At 35.5% G+C, this 22,426-nt stretch overlaps 2 protein-coding genes across 2 annotated transcripts; both read left to right on the top strand.

Moving 5' to 3' along the window:
• The first annotated feature begins 730 nt into the window (after positions 1-730).
• Positions 731-2,946, top strand: LOC110663668 (cytochrome P450 81C13). Its single transcript, XM_021823055.2, has 2 exons — positions 731-1,741; positions 2,187-2,946. The coding sequence occupies exons 1-2, from the start codon at positions 845-847 to the stop codon at positions 2,805-2,807; spliced, it is 1,518 nt and encodes a 505-aa protein (XP_021678747.2). The 5' UTR covers positions 731-844; the 3' UTR covers positions 2,808-2,946.
• Positions 2,947-19,465: 16,519 nt separating this feature from the next.
• On the top strand, positions 19,466-21,885 carry LOC110663669 (cytochrome P450 81Q32). Its single transcript, XM_021823057.2, has 2 exons — positions 19,466-20,476; positions 20,994-21,885. The coding sequence occupies exons 1-2, from the start codon at positions 19,568-19,570 to the stop codon at positions 21,606-21,608; spliced, it is 1,524 nt and encodes a 507-aa protein (XP_021678749.1). The 5' UTR covers positions 19,466-19,567; the 3' UTR covers positions 21,609-21,885.
• The last annotated feature ends 541 nt before the right edge of the window (positions 21,886-22,426 follow it).

The raw sequence follows: 22,426 nt of genomic DNA, 5'->3' as shown, positions 1-22,426 counted from the left end.
ATTGAAAATGTGAATGTAATTAAATTAAGTTTTGAAAATAGGAATTATAATAAGATTAAAAATTAAATTATTATTATTATTAGACAATAATTATAATAAAAATATATTAAATATATAGAAATATTTTTATTTGTTTATAAATTTATTAATTTAATATTAATTTATTGAGCAGGACAGGCAAAAGTTTTCTAGTGGGCTAGTGATAAGATTGCTATCCTTTGCAAGATATGACTCAAATCAAGACAAAAGTGGTTGATTGGCGGCTCTACCGTATAAAGTGGGCGACATTACTGTGAGAAAATTATTTTTTTAAATGCATTAATTAGAGAATATTAAAAAAAATTTAAAATTAAATTTAATAAATTTTTAATAATAAAAATATTAAATTAAAAATATTTAAAATAATAATTTTATTTCAAAAAAACAATTTAAATACTTCAAACTCAATCTAAGAATAAAACCAGAGCAATTAAGAAAAAATTTCCTTTAAAAAGAATAATATGCATATATCTACCTGATAAATTTTCAATTCACCAACAATTTATATAATATATTTTATTAATATTTTATATTAATTTATTTTATATTTATTTAACTTTTTACTATTTATTAAAATATTTTAAATAAATTAAATATATATAAAAAAAATTATATAATTATATCTTTATTCAATTAAATAATATATTAATAAAAATTATTTCCTCAGTTGCGCGGATAAAAGGAACTTAGTCTTTCATAGTTTCTGTAACCATTAGGATAAAATATGGAGAGTTAGATTGGATTGGTTGTTGATTTGGATGAACCTTTCGTTTCCTCTCTGGGTTTATCGTTTTTCTGCTTTTCAATGGAAAGCATGGACTATTACCTTGCTCTCTTGCTCGTCGTTTTCTTGCTTAAAAAAATCTTGTTCCATCGGAAGCAAAATTTACCTCCCGGTCCACTTGCTCTTCCAGTTCTTGGGCACCTCCACCTCATCCGGAAGCCACTTCCTTTGGCGCTACAGACTCTCCTGTCACAATACGGTCCAATTCTATCCCTAAAATTTGGTTCCCGATCTGTTATTGTAGTTTCTTCACCATCCGCAGTTGAAGAATGCTTAACCAAGAATGATATAATATTTGCAAACCGACCCCAGTCCATGGCTGGGGATCATTTCACCTACAACTATTCTGCCTTTGTTTGGGCACCTTACGGTGATTTTTGGCGGATCCTACGGCGACTCACTGTTGTTGAAGTCTTCTGTTCGAAGAGCCTCCAGAAAACTTCTGCCATCCGTGAGGATGAAGTTGGTATGCTACTCTGCCGACTGTTTAGGGTCTCAGCTAGTGGCAAGCGAAAGGTGGATTTGAAGTTTCTATTTTCTCTTCTAACCTGCAATGTGATGATGAGAATGACCGTCGGAAAACGTTGTGTGGAAGTGGAGACTGAGGATTCAGAGTTGGAGAAGCAATTATTTCAAGAATTCAAGGAGACGTTCTTTCCAAGCCTCTCCTTGAATATCTGTGATTTTATCCCAGTCTTGAGGATGATTGGTTTCAAAGGGATAGAGAAGAGCATGATAAAGATGAATAACATGAGAGATAAATTTTTGCAAAATTTGTTAGACGAAGTTAAACTAAAGAGAATCAATTCCAAAACATCAGATGAGGAAGAGAAAAGGTCTCTGGTTGAAACTCTACTGTCCCTGCAAGAATTAGAACCTGAATTTTACACAGACGAAGTTATCAAAAGTATTATGGTGGTAAGTAGTAAATACTCTCAGCACCGTCTATTTTAGCGTCTTCTATTCTAGCTAACTTAGATCACTAATAGTTGAGTCACTTAGGCATCCCTGTAGTTTTGGATCCTGGTAATGGTTGAAAAATACAGAAGCTGAGGCAAGCGATTGTTTGTTGTCCTATTTGAACTTTACTCTGATCTTGCTAATTTCAGACTTGAAGAACTCCATTGACTTAAACCAATGAAGAATTATGTCATAATTATGCATGAATTTGCATATTTTATAAATATTAGAATTTTGGTCTCGAAGCTCTTTAGAATTAAGGTGAACCACTATTTATTCTCCGAAAACCAATATTCATTTTTGTTTGAATTTTTGAATTCATACCTGAGCTTTTGTTAAAGTAGTAGGAGTGGTAGACAAGGTCTTATAGGTTTAACGTTCTAAACCAATTTATATGATTCAGATGATGTTCATCGCCGGAGCAGAAACATCAGCAGTCACTTTGGAATGGGTAATGTCACTCCTCTTGGATAATCCAGACGCATTACAGAGAGTGAAAGCAGAGATTGATCACCATGTTGGACATGGGCAATTGCTGAATGATTTGGATCTTGTCAAGCTTCCCTACCTCCGGTGTGTCATAAATGAGACACTTAGATTATATCCTGCAGGACCCCTTATGTTACCTCATTTGTCATCTGAAAGTTGCACAGTCGGAGAATTTGAGATCCCAAGGGACACAATACTGTTGGTGAATGTTTGGGCGATGCATAGGGACCCCAAAGTTTGGGAGGATCCCAATGAGTTCAAGCCTGAAAGATTTGAGGGACATTTAGGGGAACAACATGGCTTCAAGTATATTCCTTTTGGTGCAGGGAGGAGAGCATGTCCCGGTGCTGGCATGGGCATGCGCATGGTTTCATTGGCATTGGGTGTGCTTATTCAGTGCTTTGAATGGGAAAAGGATGGGTTAGAGAAAGTGGACATGAGCTACAATTATAGAATCTCGCTTTCTAAGGCTAAGCCCTTGGTTGCTTTGTGCAGTCCACGCCAAGAGTCGGTTGAACTTCTCTCCCAACTTTAGACCCTTTGGACTTGAAGTTCCCTCCCTGTTCATTTTGAGATTGTAATAGCACTGTTTGATGTGAAGAATCCACTATTTCTGCAATAATTAAAGATGATACTTGCTGAGTGAGAATATGAAACCTTGTAATTTTTCAGAATTTCAACCCTACTTGCTGTGTGAAAATTACCCACTTCCTTCCTCTCTAGAATCTCCTCATATTTCTATCTCCCTAGCGATTCTGTTTATTCACATCTGTCAATCGAAATATCTAATTGTTTGCTGACAAGGGGAAAGCTTCTTCCATGACCAACGTCGACCTCTGGTAGGTCTGCAATTTGGCCTTAGGCTCCAAGAGATTCAGTGTGAGGTAAAGTGAGAGCGTTAAACTATGTGATTCACTGCGAGTGCAAGAGTGTGGCAGTTAGTATTGTTATGTTGGAGCATTTCTCTTGCACAAGTGTTATTGGTAAGTGCAACAAAGAGTTTGTTAATGTCTATCACGTGTATTCAGTTCAACTCAACCCGCTGCCCGATTTAGTACAGGATTTCGCTACTTTTGCAAGGTGAACATGGTCCTGCACATTTTTATCCCTGTTCTTTCTTGTAATGTTATGTTATGCATATCTATCCGAATGCCTCTGTAGGAAATTGAGAAGGAAAAATGAGCTTCCCTTGGCTTTCACTTTAAAACTCTAGTATCTTTTTTATTTGAACTGAAGCTATAGTCACACTTTAAATAAAGAAATTAAAGCAGTTTGTAAGCATGATATATTTAGCCGACTCTACTCTGCTGCATGTTGAAGCAAAATTCCTCAAACTTTGCCTTCATAAAGTAGCAAGTCTGATAGAGAGAAGGATTTTTTTTTTTTACTATTATTTGGGAGGGAGGGGGGAAAATAAGGGGGGGGGGGGGGAGGGGAGAGGAGAGGAGTTGTGGGGGCCGTGGTGGGGGTGGGTGTGGTTTGGTTGAGATGAATCTTGTGAATGACATAATCTTTGTTAATTATCCCCATTTGACTCCATGAAGGCCCTAGAGTACAACTTACCACCCTTGACGCCATTGGCAGAGTCTTGGCCGTCTCACAGCCACTGAAATCTTCTCATCTAAACGTCTCCAAATTTCTGCAAGCATCCGTGCGGCTTCCTGATCAAACAATTGGTAAAGAGCTCCATGGAAGAGGCATGGAAAGTGGAAATGAAGTTGTTTTACGTATTGAATTATAATGTCATGATGATGATTGTAGGACACATGTATTTTGATGATGATTTGGATTCAGAAAGCGTTGCAGACACGTTCAATGATCTTAGGCAGATGTTTAGTCCAGAAATCAAAGTAGTTTTAGGTGATTATTTTCATATCTTGAGGTGGTTGACTTTCAATAAAGCAGAGAAAAAGATTATGGAAGCGCATAGGAAGAGGGATCATTTGTTGCCGGATTTAATTAATTTGTGCCGGAATATTAAATCTAGGGAAGAAGAAAGAAGGCAATCAATGACTGAAATAATGTTTTCATTGCAAGAATCAGAACTTGAAATCTTTACCGAGGATGAAAAGAGCATATTTCTCTAGAGGTTTTCTCGTGTGGTTTTCGTTCTTTTGAGACAAGGTCTCATATTTGCTAGGGTTTCGTCAACCATCCCCTACCTCTCTAGGCGGGGGATGGCAAGTAGATTACCTTCTCCTCCGAGTAAGGTTGTATATATTGTTTTGGGTTGACTTTTATTGCATGCAAGTTTGTTCTGAATTAAGAGGGCTTCTGAGCAGCTTGGCCAAGACTGATGTTTAGATGCAATAGCGATGAAATTAGACTATGGTTGTAGTCCTCTTTTATTTGGTCATAGGCGCTGTTTAGGTGTTCTAATGGTTCTTGGCAGATCAGGTATTGGCGTGACATTTGTCTTTCATGGCGAGAGGTTATTCTCCTTGGGTGAGGTTAGTACCTCGCTGGGTATAGTGTTGGCCCGAAAGTCGAGAGAAGATCGCCAAAGAGTTTTTGTCAAGACTAGATTTCAAGGCCCGAATCGGCATTAGGACTTGGACCAACATAAAATCTCCGAGCCCGTAGTAAGCCTCATTATTCCTAAACCTATAACCAGGATCAAAATCAAGGCTCAACATGCATACAAGAATAAAATAAAACACTATAAATTTACTTAGGTCAACTTAACCCAATATCTATCAGAAGTTCCCTACTAGGGAAGTCTAGCTCAACACTAACCTATAACATGTACAAATCATCTCATATCATAAATTTTTCATTAAATAATACAATATATTCATAACCAATGCCACAATGGAATTCTAGTAATTAAACAAATAAATAAATAAACAGACACAATAAACTATTAAACTAAAAAGAACAACCTGCAGAGGAAAATGCAGGTTAGACTCAAAGAAATAAACTCACTCCTCCTGCAACCTGGGAAAAAATATTTGAACAGGAATGAGCGTTCGACTCAGAGAATATAGATATTGATTATAAGTATAATTTCTATAACTATAAAAAATTAGTGCAAACCTATCATAAAATGCACATCTATCACATATAACAATAATCCATCTAATATTTACACGTGAAGTTAATTTGGAGCTACTCATACACCCAGTGTGTTACATCAATACATATATGGGAGCTGATCCCTTATACAGCTCTCTTAATCCAATACCTACCAGCGATATTAACTCAAGCCGGACTGTCATGTCAGAAACTTGTACCTTTTCACTGTATTTACCAAGTTATCTACACCTCTATGTTACTCAGAATTGGTCCTTTGACCACTTTAGCTAGTACTTCTGCTGACATTTGAGTTATGCTGCATCTGCAACCAACTGTCTAAATTTTTATTTCTACACTTTCTCTATTTACTAGGATTTTGTAATTTGTCTTTACTAACTTACTGCCCTTAACATTATTCTATTTAGAATATACTCTTGTCTTGAGCAATAAGAAGTTGGAAAGGAACTCAGGGACTTGTAGCCATGCATTCACTATGTGAACTCTGTTCCTATCCTTTAAACTACATACTATCCCCTACTACTCAAGGAGGGGATCTGTAGGGATTCTATTTTCCCATACTCACTCAATTACCTAAAACTTAAGGTACTAGGTACCCAAACCCGTCATTTAATTCAAAGGTTTTACATCTATTATGATCTGATCACTTATGGTTCCTACAATGAACCTTGTACCCTCTCTAAGATACCTAAACCAACAACTCTCTACCACACTCTACAGTCCCATCTGGGACACTATTCCATAGGTCACCATCACCAATAGTAACCTTCTGTCTCTCCTGAAAGGATAAGACCATACCCTATATTATAATTAACTGTAAAAGAGGTACTGCATCTGCCATCTTGCTACAATCATGTCAGGTTATCTGCTCTTTTATCATACTGCAAACCCCTTAAAGTGTTATTTCACATGCTATAAACATCATTCATAGCATTCGGTCTCCTTTTAGGGGAGCAAAGTCACACTCTGTGCCTTGTTGCCACATAAAGAAGCTACTATTTTCACTAAACTTTAGGCAAAATGTCCATTGTAATGCCAAAATTGTCCAAGACCTCATATTGGAGATCAGATGGTCTTACTCTACAGACACTACCTTTATTTTGTGACTATATTGAAACCTTTAATCTTATAGCAACTCCTGATATAACTCTAGCTCAAGCTAGGATAACCGAATCACTGACTCTAGTCACCGCCCAACTGTGACCTTTGATATTATAGCTCAAGGGTTTTAAACCCCTAACTTGGAGTTCCCAACTCCTCTACAAATATAGAACTCTGTTCTAGCATATCTATACCAAACCAGAGGTTATCTGCAAACACTCTCATCATGAAACACTATGGGGATGCACGCAGCTCTACACAATAATCACATGTCAATATTGTAATTTGCATCTTATAGAACAAACATCGAGAACATTGTATAGTTACTACATTACGTCCCAATAAACTAGGTTTCCCAATCTCTTATCTCTCTTGAACCTATTGATACCACAAACTTACTCTGACTGGGCTATCCACTAATGATTGCTAGCAATAGTAGCCTCACCCCTATCTAGAGCAGCTACACTACCATAATTCACCTTTATGTACTCGTCCTTGCACTAGATAGGAAGACCAAATAGCCCTATTTTAATAGAAACACGGCATTTCTTGAAGTACGTATCCCCCTAGCAGACCTCAATACATTTGCTAGCTCAAGTTCACATCACTATATACTCCATGAAAAATGAGACACTAAACTGAAACACCTTTACCCTACGCAAGGAAAAACGCAGAATCTAGAAACAAAGAATTACAAAAGAAGATGAAACAGGATCATATACTTCGCTTGTGACAATTCTAGGTACATACTTTCCCATGAATCTAAAACCTAAGCTCTGATACCAACTTTGTCACGATCCAATTCCACGGGCTGGACCGGCATTAGGACCTAGACCAACATAAAACCCCCGAGGCCCATAGTAAGCCTCACTATTCCCAAACTCATAACCAGGACTAAAATCAAGGCCTAACATACATACTATAATAAAATAAAACACTATAAATTTACTTAGGCCAACTCAACCCAATATCTATAAAAAATTCCCTACTAGGGAAGTCTACCTCAGCCTTGACTCACAGCATGCACAAATCATCTCATATCATAAAATTTTGATTAAATAATGCAATATATTCAAAACCAATGCCACATTGGAGTTTTAGTAATTAAACAAATAAATAAACAAATAGACATAATAAACTATTAAATTAAAAAGAACAACCTGCGGAGGAAAATGTAGGTTAGACTCAAAGAAATAAGCTTGCTCCTCCTGTAACCTGAGAAAAATATTTAAACAGGAATGAACGTTCTACTTAGAGAGTTTAGATATTGATTAAAAGTGCAATTTCTATAACTATCTAAAACTAATGCAAACCTACCATGAAATACACATCCATCACATATAACAATAATTCATCCAATATTCATACGAAAAGTTAATTTGGAGTTACTTACATATTCAGTGTATCACATCAATACATATATGAAAGTTGATCCCTTATATAACTCTCTTAATCCAATACCTATCAGCGAGGTTAACTTAAGCCGGACTTTCGCTTAATAATCCAAGTGTGAGGGTCCGTGAGATTAACTCAAAGCCATACTCACCCGACTTATCCATACATAAGGATTGGGTTCCAGTGAGTCAAGCTCTAACCATGATTACTCGTCCTATCCATATCCATATCCACACCATACTCGTGCCAACTGTAATACCCCTATTTGTATAGCCTGGTATATTTCACTGTTCCGGTGACCAGTGTTGGTCCGGACAATTAAGGGGATTAGAACCACACTTAAGACAACTAGATAAACCATAAACACAAATAATTAATAATGTTCAATTAGTTAAGTATAAACAAGAAAAACAGAACAGAAGAAGTTAAACGAGCTGAGAGTCACAGCAATGGGTGACCTTCTCGGGAAGGACTGCGAAGTCATTTTAAACTCAAAATTGAATGTAAAAAGTGACGCTGCGGTCCTTAGGACCCTTATGAACACAAATGGAAAAGAGAAAATCACGAAAAAGAAGCTGTTAAGCCGGTCAAATAATTAGGTCGTGAGCCGGAAGAAATATGGAATTATTTGCAAACCGATGAACTCGAGGGGCAATTTGGTCAATTGACCCCGAGAGCTGACTCCTGACCTAACTGTCAAATAAAATCAGAGAAAAGAAAATTTTGGAATCGAGAATTAAATTAAAGAACTAATAGAAAAATAGAAAAAAAAAGAAGAGAAAAATGAAAAAGTAAAAAGGGTGATGACATCATGCATGACATCATGCATGATGCCATAAAAGGTATAATTAATAAATTAATTAATTAGGTTTTTGTGGTCTTCCATAACTAAAATAAATAAAGAAAAGAAAAGAGAAAAAAAAAAAACAAAAATCACTTCTTTTTCTCCCAAATTGCCGCCCCATTTTCTCCCAAAACCCTCCATGAGAATTCCTCCATTTAAGCTTACACTTAAGCTTTAATTCCTCCACTCAACCTTAACAACTCCCCTAAAAACCTTACCAGAGCTTACTATTGCAACTTAAGAAGAAGATTGAAAGAAGAAAGGAGCACAAAAGATTGAGATTTGAGGATCTAAGCAAAGGTTAGTCTCTTAACTATCAATTAGTTAATTAAGTGCATAATTAGTTATTGAAATGAGCTTAGAAACTAATAAAATGAAATGAAAATATGTGGTAGACCAAACTGGAATTTCGGCCAGCTTGAAAAAGGAACATAAATTGTATGGTTTGATGCATTAGAATGAGTTTAAAAGTCTTAATTAGTTGAATGATTATATATTGGAACTTTGAAATTGTTAATGGTAATTAAGTAGTGAGATTAGGGTTTGGAGGCCTAGGGTTTTGAGGCAAATTTTGGAGAAATGCATAAATGATGACTTTGACCTATTGTGAAGAGAAAAATGGTCAATAATGACCAAAAGAGATGTGTGGGAATTGTTAGAATGGAAGTCAAATTCGTAGGGTAAATGGTCATGCTGCCAGCAGCATGACCAAGCCAACTTTGAAGGACCAAAACAGAAATTTTACAAGTTTAATTGATATGCCACCAATTGGGGATGAAAATAAACATAAAATGACACAATTTTCATTAAGGAAAAATGCCCAAAAACTGACCAAAACCTAGTGAACCAATTGATCAAAGTTGGTTAAGAGCAGTCTGCCACTGCACAAAATGACCAAATGAACAGTATTTGTTCATTTGGTCATAACTCGAGCTAGGAAGGTCAAAATGACCTGAAATTTTACTAGTAATTAGATAAGATATAGATCTAAAACTTTCATGAAGAACACTAACCCAAATTATGCCATGAACCTAATCAAATTATTGAGCAAAGTTGAGTTACTGAACCTGCAAAACTGCAGGATTGCCATTTAAACAGTAAAGTTTCAATGGCTATAACTCTCTCTAGAAAACTCCGATTTAGGTGAATCTTGAACCGATGGAAACCTAAGACATAGTAGAACATTTTTTATGAAGGAAATTAGACCAAATTATGGACTTAACTTGATCAAATTATTGAACGAAGTTGGATCAAAAATCTGCCAGAACCAAAATCTGCAGCATGAGCGATTGCGTGAGCGATGGTGTATTTTGGCTATAACTTGAGCTACAAAACTCCAATTGGGGTGATTCAAAAAGGAGAATAAACTTAAGACAATAAGGAACATTTTCTATGAAGAAAGTTTTGCCAAATTTCAACAGTAAATTGACCAATGAAACAATACAATTAGAGACACCAAAACTGAAAATTGGCAATTTTGCCTAAAAGACCTAAGTTTTGAGAAAATGACCAAAACCAACAAGTTTAGTGACCAAAATGTGGTATGTGGGTGAAGTTGGAGTTTCCATACCTATTAAGCCTTAAAAAGTCAACTATTTGACTTGAATAGTATAGTGAATAGTAACCCGAAACACAAAAATTTCGAGAACGTCAAATTTAACACGTTAGAACTAGGTAAATGTGAAGCTAAATTTATTTTGGATTTATGTTAAGTTCTAGTGCTGAAACATTATAAAATTGTGTGTTTCAGTTGAAAAGAATACCGGGAAAAAACCCGAGGAACCGAGTTAAGGCCAAGAGGCGACTCACTTGAGGTTTGTGCACAACGTATACTTTTTATAATCATCTTCTGCATACTGTTTTGAATAATGTGAAATATTGAATTATGGAATTCTTATGATGTTTGATTTAAATTGTGAAAGTTATTGGGTATATTTGAAATGACAATGTTTAGCAAATTGTTAAGATAAATTTTGAAACCACAGTGTCATGACCATATATTTGAATACCTCGCTAGCACGACTAGTGGGGGTAATTAGTTTCAAATTTTGATTCCTTCTCTGGAGAAGTGTTGAGGTTTGCCAGTAGAAAAGGATGTGAATGGATATCCATATATTTGAGCTAGCTAGCCTTGTGATGTGATTTCTCTTTAGCCTCTGGCTATTGAGATTCTATTTGTTTCGAATGGTATGATCTAACTGTGGGTTTTATGAAATGTGTTTTGATACTTCGAAATGAACTTGGTTTGCATTAAAACCTCATAATTCATGTTTTGTGTTTAATGTTCATGTTTAGTCAAATTTTTGAATAAATGTGATTTATATTTTGCATAAAGATTATTTTAGTATGTTGTGCACCACTGAGTCCTAGTACTCAGCGATAGCTTCTATTCTTTGTCGCAGAATCTGAGACTAGAGGAAGCAGATGAAATGCTAAAGATTGAGGATCATTCAGCTTGAAGTCTTCGGGTATAATTTATACCCTAACTGTAAATATTTCTTTTGATGTATATATATTGCACATAAATGTATGGACATGTAAAAATGAGTCTTGAGCAGTTTGTATAAAATTTGTATAAAGTTGTAATATATATTGTAGTTTGAAACTCTCTTAATGTAAATTTTGTAAGAATGTATATAAGTTATTTTGTCTCTAATGAAATATGAGTACAACTATTTTATTTAATTTAAATGAAATGTGTTGCTAGTATGCTGAGGATTATTGAATTTTGAACTTGAGAAATTTATTAAAATGATTGTGAAATTGATTGAGTTTGATTGTGAAATTGAAGTAGTAGTTGAGAAAATTTTTTAGAAGTGCTTTTTACAGGTATTTGAAGAACTGATTTCTCAAAATACAGACAGAATTCTGTCAAAATTTTTATAAAATTTGCAGAAAAATAAAATGGTCCAAAATTTTCAACTAGCCTTCCACTTAATTACATGTTTTAAATACTTATTAGAAATGCTCACCACTTATCAAAAATAAGAAAATTATTTTAAAATCCCTTGTAGGGTACTTAATGAGTTATCGGTAGGTGAAGTTCGGTAGTTCATTAGGTATTCTACGGGATCATGTTATGCCTTACAGAGGGGTAAGGTGTGACACCAACACACACACAGAACTCCAAATTAATCTCAGGGAGGCAATCACAAATAAATAATAATAATTATATATGCAACAACTAAAATGCCCCTAATATATTAACTATATATGTACATAATTAAATATTTATAAAATACATAAACATGCTATATATATATATAACTAATATTATAAAAATAATTAATATTCAATTCACAAACTAATTGACCCGATTACAACTCGTCCAGTAGGAAGGAGAAGAAAGGATAACCGGCAACGATTACCTAAATAAACATATTGGCTTTTATCAAATTTATTGACAGAATTAACTAATTAATTTAATAAAAAAAAGAATAATTTTATAAAGTCTTGCAGAAATTTCAGTAAAGTCTTTCCTATAACTGAACCTAATCCCCCTGTGAGAAAATGCAATAACAACAACACACAGGGTCTCAGGTCCACAACAATAATTATAACGCCCATCTGGAGCCTACAAGAATCCTAATTTAGGTCTAATCCTTCAAACTTCAGCTCGAGTCCCTAACTCTTCTATAGTCCAAATTTTTATTTTAAGCACTTTAAAAATTATAAAAATATTTCTGGAGAGCCTCTACATCGTTCTTATATTGATTAAAATTATTTTACTCAATTCTACTAAGTCAGAAATATTTTACAAGTTTATCAGGTAGTTTAGCCAAAGTAAAAATTACACAATTTGAGCTTGGAACTACCTTTGCAAATTCTCCTACCTAAAACACATCCAAGACATTTGAAAATACTAAGAACGACTATAAATATTACCCCTTTTAGGGATAGCCCGTCAGACACCTAGACCGACCAGAAACTCGGTCTCGAGTGTTGGTGAGCTATCGTCGATCTGATTGCACTTAAACGAAGCCCAAAAATCGTTAATAATTATCATATAATTATATTTAATTTTTTAGCATAAAAAAAAATCTCATCAAGTGATTTGGACTGTTTGATAATCGCCTTTTTCAAATGGTATCCGATCGAAGCGGCGTTGGTTCCATCTTGAAGGTCTCGATGCGCTGAGTCCATCGGTGGTCTTGGATCATCGATCTGACGGTCAAATCACTTAAAATCTATTCAGAAAGCTCAAAAAAGACACATTTTCTCTTTCCTCATTTTGGATGAATCTAATAGCTGCCAACGGCGAGATTGGTTGAAAAGCTTCCTTAAGTGGAGGGGAGTCAATTGGGACCAGTGGTGCCACTGGCATTGGCTGGAACATTGAATTTTGGCCAAAGAAGTTCTTGAAGGAACGGAAGCGTGAAAAACACAAGATTATACCATTGAATTCAAAAATTTTCACCTAGGGTCACAAGCACCATGCAAGATTTATTTTTATCTATTTGATTTCAATGATAAACAACATATTAAAACTCTTTTAATATGTTTTTGGATCTGTATTTGCCATTTAAGATTTTAAAATTAATCAGATTAATTTTAGAACCCTAGATTAAATCAAGAACGATTACACTAACCTCTTGATGTCTTTGCAGCGTATGCGCCTTTGAGATTCGTCTTGAGGACACGGATGTTGTCCCTCTAGCTTGTCCACACCAAGAACACCTATGGCAGCCCTTGAACAGCTTCTAAAGCCTTTTCTATTAATTAGAAATTCAAGTTCTGCCTTTTAAGAGATTAGAGATGTAAACAGGACACTAGAAACAATTTCTAGTGTTCTTAATTCAAGAGATTGATGGCTAATCTCTTTGAATTGATGAGAGATGAAGAGAAATTGCTGGAGAGGCTCAAAGTGGCGTGACATATGAGAGGAGAGGCTGCTGGTTATGTTTTCTTTTCATAACCCCACTTAAATAGCTAGGTTAACACATTAAACCCTAGCCACATGTCACCTTTTGATTAGCTCTAGGTTTAAGTGACCCAATCACATTGTGCCAAGTGTCAAACCTATATTTAATCTTGATTTTAATCATCTTACATGATTAAAAAATATTTGGCAAGCTTATGTGTTAAGCCATGTGTCACCATCTCATGGTGCCACGTGTCACACTGCAAAATGACCAAAATGCCCCTGTGTCTTAATTTTGAGTTCTTAACCCAAAATAATTATTTTCTTCTTCTAATTAATTTATATCAAATATAAATTAACTAATTAATCTCTATTAATTAATTTCTCATCAATTAAATTCATATTTAAACACTTTAAATATAAATTTAATTTATACTACACATCCAATAATCTAGATTTGGTTTCAAGTCATGCTAGGGACTTTGCAATTTAATTGCAAACCAAATCTATTTAATTAATCAATTAAACTCTTTAATTAATTAATTAAATCATATTTAAATAGGTGATAACTTGTGTATGTGTGTGACTTACTAGGCTCATCACTAATTGGCAATGAGACATGATATCAACTCTTAATATCATCGAACTCTTTCTTACCATAAATGATTTCTCTAAATCATTTTATGAACCTCATAGACCATGGTTAACACCTAGCATAGCATGCCATGGCCACCCAATTAGTAATAAGATTTACCTTAAATGAACCTATAATCATATGTTACCATGCACTAGAATCTCTCATTACAAAATCCCAACTCAAGTTGAGTCATGGTTTATGTTAAACTCCATTTGCTATGAATATTATGTTCTCTTTTAATTCCAGTTCTTGATTAAAAGATTTTCTCATCGAAACTCTTTTCTCAATAAATCTATCTGTCTGGCCAGGAACTTGAAACATCAAGAACAATTAAATGAACATAGGATTTTAACTCTATTTACTTAGAGGAACAGATTCCTTCTTGATCAACACCTACCTCCATATATAACTAGCAGGAGCCAACACATGCCCATATACCCATACACAGTACAAGTATGAAAGCAGTATCAAACTCAAACTACCTATATACAAGATAACTGTGCTATCTCAGGTCTAAAGATTATATGCACTGATATGATTTATGACAAAACATTGACAAGAGTAAACTCCATGTGCTTGTCATAAGTGTCACTGGTTCGGCCTACTTATCATTTATAAGTGCCTATCATATTTGTTATATGGCATGAGACTCACCATTCCATCTTATTTATATCTCATATAAATAACTTGGGAACAAACATGAATACAATCTTTCTGGATAAGTCATGTCCTTATTATGAAGTATCCTCGATTGTGAACCTATTTATGATACTTTGTGCTAGAAATATTGTCACTCATATTCTTAACAACTTAAGAATAATATTTCTAACAAAATATCAATGGACATTTTCTATTACACATAAATATATTATGTAAACGGAAAAATGGAAATGCCTTTTATTATTAAAAATATGTACAAGATACATACTAAATGATATGCTCTAGGGCATACTACTAACAGTTCTCTCTCTCTCTCTCTCTCTCTTTGCCGCCTATCTCCATGCCCTACCACTGGGGAGCCCTTGGATGTTGTCGTCGGAGGTGAACTAAGAGCGGCGGTCCAAGTCCACCAAAAAAAAAAAAAAAAAAAAAAAAAGAAAGGAAAGTTGGGGGAGAAGATGAGAGAGAAACGGGAGACGGGGGTGTGTGTGTTTCTTCAAGGTTGCAGCACCCAAAATGTCAATTCATTCAACTTCATATATATATAATACTTTTAACTTTTAAATTTATAATATCTTATTAAAATATTTTTATTAAACTCTAATTAAAATAATATTAATATTTAAAATAAATTCATACTTAATAAATTAATTAAACATAATAATAATATTATTAATAATAATAATAGTAATTATACTAAATTTGAAAATATCCAAATATAAAATTATAATCTAAATTTAACAATAAATTAAATTTAAAATTTCATAATAATTTTATAAAATATATTAAAATATTAAAATAATATTTAAATACTACATATAAAAAATATAAAATTTATATTTTAAAATTTAAGTTATTACAGTTTGCCAACTCTTTTTTCCGATAGTTTTGAGATGCTCTAATGGTATTCTACTTTCCCTCGGCACGAGGTGTAGTTTCACTGCTGTGAAACTCTAGAAAATGACAATGGCTAGAGAGTTTCCTTTGATATTTGGATGGAAAGAAAGCTATGCATGGCAATCGTAGTGAGAGATCCTTTATTTTTGTAAGGCAAGGGCCAATGACAGTAAGCTCATATTGTAAGAAGCAGATGTCAAGTAAAGATACTCGGGCTGTGATGGGAAGTCCTCGTCTTCCATGTAAGGTTAGAATTAACCTTACTGCTCCAAATTGGAGGTGAGAGAATCCTTCATTTCTCCATATAGGTACAAGTGGAGGAGGGATCTCCAAAGTTACATATTGTTCTGAGGATGTGGCATATAAATTGCACTGATCCATGCAAGATGCTTGGACATATTCTTTGGGCAGAGACCTTCTGGAGTTCAGGATAGAGTTAATACCTCTAGTGAGGGTGTTAGATCTTTTATAAATATTATAAGGGCTGAGAAGAGGTAGGAGAGATTCTCCTATTTGAGCATCCTCTAGAAAAGTAGATATTTCAACAAGATTATCTATTCTGGAAGAAAGGGTTCTGCGAAGAGGTGAGGAGAAAGATAGAAAAAAAGAAAGATTAACTATATCTGAAGGAGTAGGTGTTTGTAGAATAGTTTCTGTAGAAGGAGTAGGTGTTTGGCAACTCATGCTGTATGGAGGTTCTCTTCTTACTATTCCGCGAAGTATATGCTATTTAACGTAAACCAGGCTCTGATACCAATCTGGGTTTGGGAGCCTCATACTATATATTGTATACTTGTACTCATACCTAATGCCTCTTCCCACCTTTGGTACTTTCTGGCTGGAGCCCTTTTGTACTCATATACAGCATACAGTATGAGGACCGTAGCTTACTGGATCAAAAATAGATGCATTTCTGGTACACAAGATTCTCATATGAGGCGAGTGCAGAGCATACGTGCAACTAAGTTATAAGAAATAGCATACATTGTTGGAGTTTTAGAAGAGAAGAGAAGAGAGAAATTTAGAAAGCCATGGAGAGAAACACACAGGATTTTATTTATCTAAGATGGTTCTTGAGTTACAACTGGAAGAGGCTCTCTTATATAGAGGAGAGACCTTAAGAACAAAACAAACAAGAATAATTATACAGATAAGCTTTCAAAAAGAAAGCTTATTACAAACTTTGAATAAAGCAACACACTTTAAATAATGCACACCGACACACTTAAAGTAGGGACAAGCCAACAATGATAAAGTTCACGGGCACATAGTTTTATGGAGATCTGGACAGGTTATAGTTCCTGTAGTCTGAGCTATCAGAGTCAACATTACCATAAAAGCCATAGTACTAGGGCTCTCTTTCTTCAGATGAGGAGAGGACAACACTTGCTACAACTTCACGGGCTTCAATATCCATTGGGTCCTATGAGTCTTGAAAGACAGAATCGGACCAGTCAGTGGGGCTATTGCCTAGAGAGGTGCATGTGACTGAAGTATTCGAGGCTGGTCTATAATTATTGATTTCACACAAATGGTGTGCCAGTTGTTGTCTCAGGGGTCCCATGTGGTCCTTATCAATAATGATTCCTTCAAAAGTCCTCTACTCATAATTATGGTTCTGTGACCACAATAGGCCGTCAGGTCTTCTGGAAAAAGGATGGTGGAAAATGAAAATGGACCGAATTGTATTTTATTGGGCTGGAGGCCTGTCTTCAATACCATGAGAGTCTATGAGCCTTCTGAGTGTGTAAACCCAAGTGGATAGAGGCTGAAACCATTCTAGGAATGTTGAGAGTAGTGTCCTTGATGTGCGATTTTGGAGACAGTAATAAAGACCCAAGGTGAAAAATTCAATGGCTACAGAGTACAGGGTGGTTAAACACTAGAGAAACTAGAGCTCTTCAAGGATTATGTCCATTTCAGGATGAAGGCTAATGCAGGTGAGAAAGGGATAATCTGGCAAGAAATAAGAAATAGGGGGGATGATGTTTCTGAGGACATTCCTTGCATTCTGAAAATGAAATAGATGGCTCCTGGCATAAGTTTGAACTTCTGCAGGAGTCATGGAGGGTGAACTTCCAAGTGGAAAGCTATCTGGGGGAGGAATAAGGTAGCTAGGTGTGTTTGATGAGCCATGAAAATGAGTGGTAGAGTAGAAATGGAGCTAATAAGGTGGATTGGTCTTGGTTTTGAGAGGACATCAGGGATGAGATTATTTTTTCCTTTAATATGCTGACCTTGAATTTATACTTAGAAAACCAGTCTTTCAGGCGTAAAAGTTGTGGTTCAGGAAGCCCTTTGTTCTTGAAGTCTAATATCCTTGGGAATGAAGAGCTATCCGTCATGATAGTGAAATGGTGGCCAATAAGATGGAGCTCGAATTTTTTAATCTCATTTTTTACTGCAAGGATTTCTTTATAGACTGAGTGGTAGTGTTGTTCAGCAGACTTGAATTGTCCACTAACATAACCACAAATGTCTTTGAGACATCGTGTGATTCAATCAGAATGGCACCCCAGTGAGTGTCACTGGCATCTGTCTGCAGGATTCTGTCTCCATTACCAGGGATATGGAGAGGTGGAGGGTTTTGTGCCTCTGCTTTAAGTGCTTTGATAGCTGTTGTTTGTTCTGGTCCCCATGGTGGGACATTCTTTTTCAGCATCTTTGAAAGTTGACTGGTGTGAACTGAGACATGTGGCAAGAATCGACGGATATAATTGACTATACCCAGAAACTGTTACAATTGTTTGTGAGTCAGATTTTTGTCAGAAAACTTGAGGAGCTCAACAGCTATGTGTGGACCTAGCTGATATTTCTCATTTTTGAAATGCACACCAAAAAACTCAATTTCAGTCTGAGCTAAATAACGATTAGGGCTTTAGAGCTGCTGCATTTCTTTCCGAGTTGGATCATGGCATATGGGGTAGAATATTCATTATAAATCACGGTTTGATTTAATTTGGATCTATCTTTAGATAGGCTAGTTAACTGTATTCAATTGTATATGTATCTTTTCTATATTTGGACTTTACTTGTTTATCTTAAAAAAGAAAAAATCTATGCTGAGGATGCCATTAAAGGAGTTATCATAAATAAATGGTTTTTTAGTTATTTCTGTAAATATAAATAAATCATTTCCAAGTTTGAAGGAACACTATGTCTGGGAAGGGGAGAAGGAAAATAAAAGAGGAAAGGAAAATAAAAATGAAAAAGTAAGAAATGAAAATAAAAATTATTTTTCTTCCCTTTGTTTGGACTGGAAGAGAAAAATATTAGAGAAAAAAATTATATTATGAATAGTAAGATTATAACTTTACTCTTAAATAGGGATATTTTTATATTTTTAAATATTTTTCTCCTACTTTCTCCCTATTTTAGAGAGAAAAGAGAAAAAGATAAAATATTTTTATTTTTTCTCCTCTTTTATTTTCTACTCAATTCAAATAAAAAAATAAAAAATAAATTAATTTTTTCCCTCATATTTTCTTTTTCCTCTTACTTTCCTCCCTTCCCAAACATATTCTAAGAGATATCATCATGGAGAGTATTGTAAATTCATTAAATTAATTTATCTTTATATCTCACTTTTATCATCCGCTTATTTTCTCAACCAGAGAAAAACAAGTCATTCGTGTTGATAGAAATCGGCGGATTTGGGTATATTAATATTATAATCCTATCATCAAAAAGTCATAAAGTTGTATTATTTGATCTTATCAGAAAAGCATCATTATATAGAGACGAAAATTTCAGCCAAGTCTTGGAAAAGTCTCTCCTGTGACATGGACGCGTGTGGGAACCCTATAGCTACAGCACTAAATAGAGGACTAAGAACCAGAAGCAGCATGCAAATTAGAGAAAAAAAAAATGGAAGCAGCTTCCTGGTTGAGCTTGCCACTCCTCTTAACCCTAATTTTTGTCTCAAAATTTATTTTACAAAAACTTGTAAACAATAAAAATTACCCTCCCAGCCCCCCTTCTCTTCCAATTTTAGGACATCTCCATTTGCTTAAGGTACCATTTCATCGAACTCTTCATGAGCTTTCTGCAAAATATGGGCATGCGTTGCTTCTCCGATTCGGTAGTCGTAAAGTCCTAGTTGTTTCTTCACCAGCCGCAGTTGAGGAGTGCTTTACAACAAATGATGTCATCTTCGCAAATCGGCCACGCTTGCTTGCTGGAAAACACCTTAATTACAACTACAAGACAATAGGATTGTCCTCCTATGGCGAACAGTGGCGCAACCTTAGACGCCTCGCATCCTTAGAGCTTTTCTCTACAGCGCGTCTAGCCATGTTTAGCAGTATTAGGCAAGAGGAGGTCCTGTTATTGCTCAAGCAATTATTCCAGGACTCGAATGAAAAAGAGGTGAAAGTGAAGCTGTCATCCAGGTTTGTGGATCTTGCTTTTAATGTCATGATGAGGATGGTGGCAGGAAAACGGTATTATGGAAAGGATGTAGTAGATAAAGAAGCAAGTCAGTTTCGGGATATTATGAGAGAATTTGCAGAAATCCATGGTACCATGAATTTGAATGATCTTTTGCCAGTGCTACAATGGGTGGATTTTCAAGGCGTGGAGAGGAGAATGAAAAGATTGATGAAGAAAATGGATACCTTTTTGCAGTACCTGGTTGATGAGCACAGGAAAATGAGAAGTGAATCGTCCTTGGGTTCATCTGGTGACAGGAAGATGTCATTGATTGATGTCCTGATATCACTGCAGAAGAAACAACCAGAACTCTATAGTGACGTGGATATCAAAGCTTTTATGCTGGTAAATATACTTATATACACACCTTCACTGCTCGTTCCTGGGTTTAAACATTTTGCCCTTTTTGTTCTGTCAAGTAATCATATACCTGCATATATGATCAGGAAGCTTGAGTGTCCGCATACACTTGTAAGAATGAAAGTTTTGGCTTTCAGCCTCAAAATTATCTTTTAACATTTTCATATAAAACAGACTAATTCTTGCTACGATCCCACCTTGCTAAGAAACAACCTTAATAGGAACAACCTGGTGAGAGGTTAAAAAGTCCTAAGTACCCTCTCCTTGCAAACTAATTTTTAAGGATGAGTTCTAGCTGGTTCTACCTCATGGTTCTAACTCAGCACAGTTCATATCAATTCCTAAATGTGAAAATTTGAATAAAATTGATTGGACCTCAAAACTGTTAGCCCTCACCTTTTAGTTCCTCAAAGCTAAGTTTACAATTTCCAATTATTCAACCTTCAGTTTTTCAGTATTTTCTAGGAATTCCTAAACTTTTGTAATATGAACATGGGTGCAGACTATGCTGGTTGCTGGAACAGAAACTTCAGCAACTACCATGGAATGGGCGATGTCACTCCTCCTCAACCATCCACAAACAGCAAAAAAGGCCGTGGCTGAGATAGACACCCACGTTGGATTAGATCGTCTACTGGATGAAGCAGACCTATCAAAGCTGAATTACCTCCAAAATGTAATCAATGAGACATTTCGACTGTATCCAGCACTTCCCTTTCTATTGCCACATGAATCTTCTAATGACTGTACTGTCTATGGTTTTGATGTGCCACGAGGCACAATGTTGCTAGTCAATCTATGGACCATTCACAGAGACCCTAGGCTGTGGGCGGAGCCAACTGCATTCATGCCAGAGAGATTTGAAAGTGAAGAGAGTGAAGGGTATAAGCTAATTCCATTTGGTGCTGGACGGCGGGCTTGTCCTGGAGCTCTTCTTGCAAGGCAAGTGATAGGACTAGCACTCGGTGCTTTGATTCAGGCCTTTGAATGGGGCAGGATTGGCAACGAGGAGATCAACATGACAGAAGGAACAGGACTTTCCATGCCCAAAGCTGAGCCCTTGGAGGTTCTGTGTAAACCTCGCCAAGCTATAACCAATCTCCTCTCGGCCTTGTAAAGTGTAATGAAGAAACTTCTACAGCATCCAAGGAAAATGGCATACTTGCTTAAGAAGAGTATTTGTTACCAATATATAGGTTTGTATCATAGTAAAAAAACTCCACTATGGACAATGGCCGATAAAAAACCATGGCTTAGACTGGATTAGAGTAGCAAGTCTTAGTTTTTGTCTTTAACTTTATAAATTTTAAAATGTGATTCTTGACGATAAAGTAAACGCAATCAGATGTACACATGCTGCTATTACGTAAGAAAAGCAGGATTAATTTATATTACATCTCATGCCATCTGAAGCAAAGTCTTCAGACACCGAAACTCCTGTGAAAACAATGTTACCTTTGTCTTTTTGAAGAAACAAGCTAAAACATACACAGGGAGCCCATAAATAAAAATAAAAAAGAGAAGAAAAAAAAAGTTTCAATAAATGTTCCCATTTTTAGTCACTTTGGCCGGGTGCAGTTAAGAAGTTCTCTTCGTCCAAGTTCTTTTTTAAGTTCCTGGTTCCTGGTGGCAAGCAGCCAGTGCTCTTTTCCATTGCAATAAAAAATTTCATCTGATTAAATTCTGATTCTATGGGATGATTCTGAGATTTTGAGTGCAAAAGCCTAAAGGAACCAAAATCAGTTATCCGGGCTTTAGGTGGTATTTATATTCCCACCAGTCATTTCTCTACTCAGGTAGCATCATAAATTCCATCTCCTATCGCTAATAATAACTGTTTTCTATCGACTAATTGATAAGATGTTCTATAAATTAATTCCTCATCTAAATTTGAGTTTTACAAAGTGGAAGTTTTTCTTAACTGCTTGCAGACAC

The sequence above is a fragment of the Hevea brasiliensis genome, chromosome 12 (genome assembly GCF_030052815.1).
Source record: "Hevea brasiliensis isolate MT/VB/25A 57/8 chromosome 12, ASM3005281v1, whole genome shotgun sequence".
NCBI classification, from domain to species: domain Eukaryota; kingdom Viridiplantae; phylum Streptophyta; class Magnoliopsida; order Malpighiales; family Euphorbiaceae; genus Hevea; species Hevea brasiliensis.
This window is presented reverse-complemented; position numbering and strand designations above follow the sequence as displayed.

Coding starts and splice junctions, on each gene's coding strand:
- LOC110663668 (XM_021823055.2), top strand. CDS start 845: ATGGAAAGCATGGACTATTACCTTGCTCTCTTGCTCGTCGTTTTCTTG. Junction 1,742..2,186: donor TTATCAAAAGTATTATGGTG/GTAAGTAGTAAA, acceptor TATATGATTCAG/ATGATGTTCATCGCCGGAGC.
- LOC110663669 (XM_021823057.2), top strand. CDS start 19,568: ATGGAAGCAGCTTCCTGGTTGAGCTTGCCACTCCTCTTAACCCTAATT. Junction 20,477..20,993: donor ATATCAAAGCTTTTATGCTG/GTAAATATACTT, acceptor ACATGGGTGCAG/ACTATGCTGGTTGCTGGAAC.